This window comes from Neophocaena asiaeorientalis, unplaced genomic scaffold (genome assembly GCF_003031525.2).
Source record: "Neophocaena asiaeorientalis asiaeorientalis breed wild unplaced genomic scaffold, Neophocaena_asiaeorientalis_V1.1 scaffold65, whole genome shotgun sequence".
Taxonomy (NCBI): domain Eukaryota; kingdom Metazoa; phylum Chordata; class Mammalia; order Artiodactyla; family Phocoenidae; genus Neophocaena; species Neophocaena asiaeorientalis.
Window position 1 is genome coordinate 16,723,729 of NW_020173215.1, and position 3,747 is coordinate 16,727,475.

General features: G+C 64.8%; 1 protein-coding gene across 1 annotated transcript in view; it reads left to right on the plus strand.

Annotated features, from left to right (window-relative positions):
• Positions 1 to 3,439, plus strand: part of SORCS2 (sortilin related VPS10 domain containing receptor 2) — a 284,413-nt gene extending 280,974 nt beyond the window's left edge. The window contains exons 27-28 of the mRNA XM_024745080.1: positions 1,428 to 1,573; positions 3,375 to 3,439. Of these exons, the coding sequence (XP_024600848.1) occupies positions 1,428 to 1,573; positions 3,375 to 3,439 (211 nt within the window). The remainder of the gene's footprint in view (positions 1 to 1,427; positions 1,574 to 3,374) is intronic.
• Positions 3,440 to 3,747: the final 308 nt, after the last annotated feature.

The following is a 3,747-nucleotide window of genomic DNA, read 5'->3' on the forward strand; positions in this document are numbered from 1 at the left end:
AAGATGGGGAGGGGAGGGGGGTGGGCAGGAGCAGACGCAGGCCCCCAGCTCCTGCGGACCTTCTCCTGTGCCTGTCTCCCTTGTTGCCATAACGCCGTGTTTAATTGGGACCTTGTGAAAACCGCCCGGCTCAGGCCTGGCTGAGGCAGGCCACGGGGTGTGAGTCCTGAGAGGCTGAACGAGAAAACGATTTAGACGCCGCCTCCCAAGTCAGAGCCGAGTTGGAGGCAATGGCTGTAGTCGGGACCTGCCCCCACCCCTTTCTCTTTCCCCTTGGACCACACTTTGCGTGCACCCATTTGGGCTTCTCTCGAGGCACTTGAGAATTGCAGGGCGGCAGGATTGCCTGGGGGAGGGCAGAAGGCAGGCCTGGCAGGTCGGGAGTGAAAGGGGCAGAATTCCGTTCTCTTTCGATTGCCTTCTTCAGACCCCCGAAGGCCAGATTGCAGTTTCCACAAATTGCTCCAGATTTATCACACACAGTGTAAATGGCCCAGAAGGAACCTTCTACCTTGTCCCCAGAGGAGGGGGAGGGAGGAGCAAGGGGAGGACCTTACAGCTGCAGAGAGAAATGCCCCACTTGTCCAGAGGCTTTAAGCTCTGTGGAGCCCAGGGAGCTGGGCTCTCCTGACTGACGCAGCAGTCAGCGTGGGCTGGGCCCGGCTGCGTAACAAACAGCCCCTAAGTCTCAGAGGCTCACAGCCATCAAGTGCTGCAGTCCACTGGGTCTGGCCACATGGCCCAACCCACCCTGGGCCCTGAATGTGCATCCCACCATCTCAATATTTCCAGAGAACTGCCAGTGTTGGTTAGTGGCTCTGAGGAAGCCCTCTCTCCCGCTGAGTCTAGTTCCCTCTTCTGTAAATTGGGACCATGGGCTCTTTTGGGGTTTTGCTCCAACTAACTGGGGTGTTGAACATGAAGGAGCCTGGTCCAGGGGCCCCGAGCCCAGTCCCAGCTGGGGCAGAGGGGGCTGTGCCCTTGCTCTCCTCTCCCTCTGCCCTGGAGGGTATGGGAACTTGAGGATGGTGCAGCCAGCCCCAGAACCCCGGGCAGGGCTCAGCAGGCACCTCTCAGAGCCAGTCAACATCACATGCCATGTGGGAACGCACGCCAATCCACCCAGAGCCCTGAGGTGCAAGGTGACGGGGACCTGCAAGAAAATAAAACAGCCTCTCCCCGCAGCGTGCCGAGGGGAGACGGATGAAGAGCGAGCACCCCGTGTGCGGCGGCAGAGGGAAACCCAGGGCCGCCGGAGCTCACGGACGAGGGCTTCCTGGAGGAGGGGGCTTGGAGCAGAGACAGGGCAGGAGGCAGGCCCAGGAGCAATGTCAGCACCACACAGAGGGATGGCCCAGGGCTCCGCTGGGGGCTTCTGGGGACAGGCATCCTGGGCAGAGCCCTGAGTCCCCACCTCCGTCCCGCAGGAAACGCCCCGGCAGGACCGTGTACGCCCAGATGTACAATGAGAAGGAACAGGAGATGACGAGCCCCGTGAGCCACAGCCAGGACGTGCAGAGTGCCATCCAGGGCGAGGAGTTTATAGATGATGAGCTCCACTCACAGACTCTAGGTAATGCCCGCCCCGAAACCTCCTCCCCTTCCCTCGCCACCTGCCCATCCCCGCTGGCTCTCCCCACCCGTAACAGCCGCTCTCTGCACCCCCTACACAGCGACCGCCCCACCCCTGGGTTGCTGTGAGGCCCCCAGACAAACAGCCAGGAGGACGCTCCAGAAACGTGTCCCCGTCGTGGGTTGTGTTGTCACCGCCCCTTTATCCCTCCCCACCCCGTATCCACTGTGTCCCCGGAGCTGTGGGAGGCGGAACGGCTGTCCTCACCTTTTAAATGAGTGGAGGTGAGGCTCAGAGAGGTGACGTTGCTCACCCAGGCAGCGCAGCGGACAAGCGGCTGGCCTGGGGCCCAGACGCGGGCCTGCCGGACCCCAAAGCCCGCATCCCTCTTTTCTCCCTGGAGTGGTCGGGAGTTGACCACTCCTGTCCTCCACAGCTCCCCGACCTCGCAGCCCCACCGTCTCCCACAGCCGCTGGCCCAGCCAGGTTCCTCTCAGGGCTGTGGTCCGCAGCCTCCCGGGACGGTGACTACAGCCCCGATTTCCCGGGCACTTACTCCTCAACAGGCCCACTGCTTCCCGGCACAGTCTCGCAGCCAGCCTGGGAGGCAGGCCCTGGCCGTGCGTCCATTTGACAGATGGGACAGCTGAGGTTCACAGCAGCCACTCAGTCTCCCAAGTCACTTAGCCGATAAGAGGCGCAGCCGATTCTGTGCCCCTCCCCCGCGCTGCAGCCCAGGCTCGGGGCCAGCTCCCCCGTGTGCCCCAAGACCCCTCAGCCCAGGCCAGCCGTGGCTGGAGAGCATCGGGGCCCCACGCGGCCTCCCGGGTGGTCACCCCCATCTTCATCAGGCGGTGTCACACCCCACGTGAAAGGTGGTGGCAGAGGCTCCCGGTGGACCCGGGCTTCCCAAGCTTGGACAGAGGGGTGGGCGTCCCAGGGAGATGAGAGAGCGGCCCTCCTGCCTCCGCAGCTCTTTGCCGTCAAGCCCCGAAGAGCAACGATAGCGTAATAATAAGGGATTCTTTTAATGGAGCACTTAGTGTGTGCCAGGCCCTGCCCAAATCCTCAGGGGCAGTCCCTTCCGGACACCCCCTACCATCCTTTAGGGGAGGCCATATCGTCGTCCCCAAGTTACAGATGACAAAACCGAGGTCGTGAGCTGACACGCCTTGATGAGGTCTCCCCCGGCACGCGGGGCTCACCACCCCATGCCCCCCGGCGGCCCCACTGGAAGCTCTGGGCCGCTTCCTCCCCACGTGCCCGGGGGGTCTGGGGGGCTCTGGGCAGCCCGTGCTGGCTCCTTCCACCGGCCACGCCTACGGCCCCCAGGCTCAGAACACAGCCCCGCCCAGGACCCCGGCAGACCCCTGCCCTTCTGACCATCACTGTGCCCTTCTCCCTCCGGCTGCCTCCTGGGGCCTTGTCTCGCCACCCTGCAGTGCCCCTGCCCGGGGAGCACAGAGCCCCTCCTACCTCGCCCTGCCGCCGACGCCAGGCCGGCCACTGCAGGGCAGTGAGTATGGTGGCTGCTGGCGGGCATGGCCTCACCCCCAGAGGGCCCCTGGGTCCACTGCTTGTGCCGGCACCAGGACAGCCCACCCTCAGTCACCCCTCCTCCCAGGAAACCTAGAGACGCCCACCCCTCCGCGTCCGTGTCCAGGCACGACCCACAGGGCTGCAGGAAGCGCGGGATGCCCCGCACGCCGGTTGAGGCCACACCGTGTCCCGCACGGCCCTCCGTCCTCTCTCTGCCCCTCGGCCGGGCGTGTGCTCACACCTGGCATCTCTGTGCCTCCAGGGAATCACTCCGGCGTGGTCCTGAGCGTCAACTCCCGAGAGATGCACAGCTACCTGGTGGGCTGATGCCGCTGGAGGCCGCGCCCAGAGCTCTATCCTCTCCGCCGCTTCATCCCCCGTGGAGGGCACAGGACCACACGTGCCACCGGCACGGGGCTGGGACCGGCGTCCCCTCAGAGACCTCGGAAAAGCCTCCTTCTCCAGCTGTGTCCACGCAAGACGACAGATGCACCTCTGTCCAGCTCAAGCCCGCCCAGCCCACGGCTGCCCAGGAAACCCGCCAGCTCCTGCCTCCCCGGACACCAGGCCCACGTGCCGCCCGCTGCGCCGCCCACCCTCCCAGACTCTGGGCACTTCTCTGGACCTCACACGGC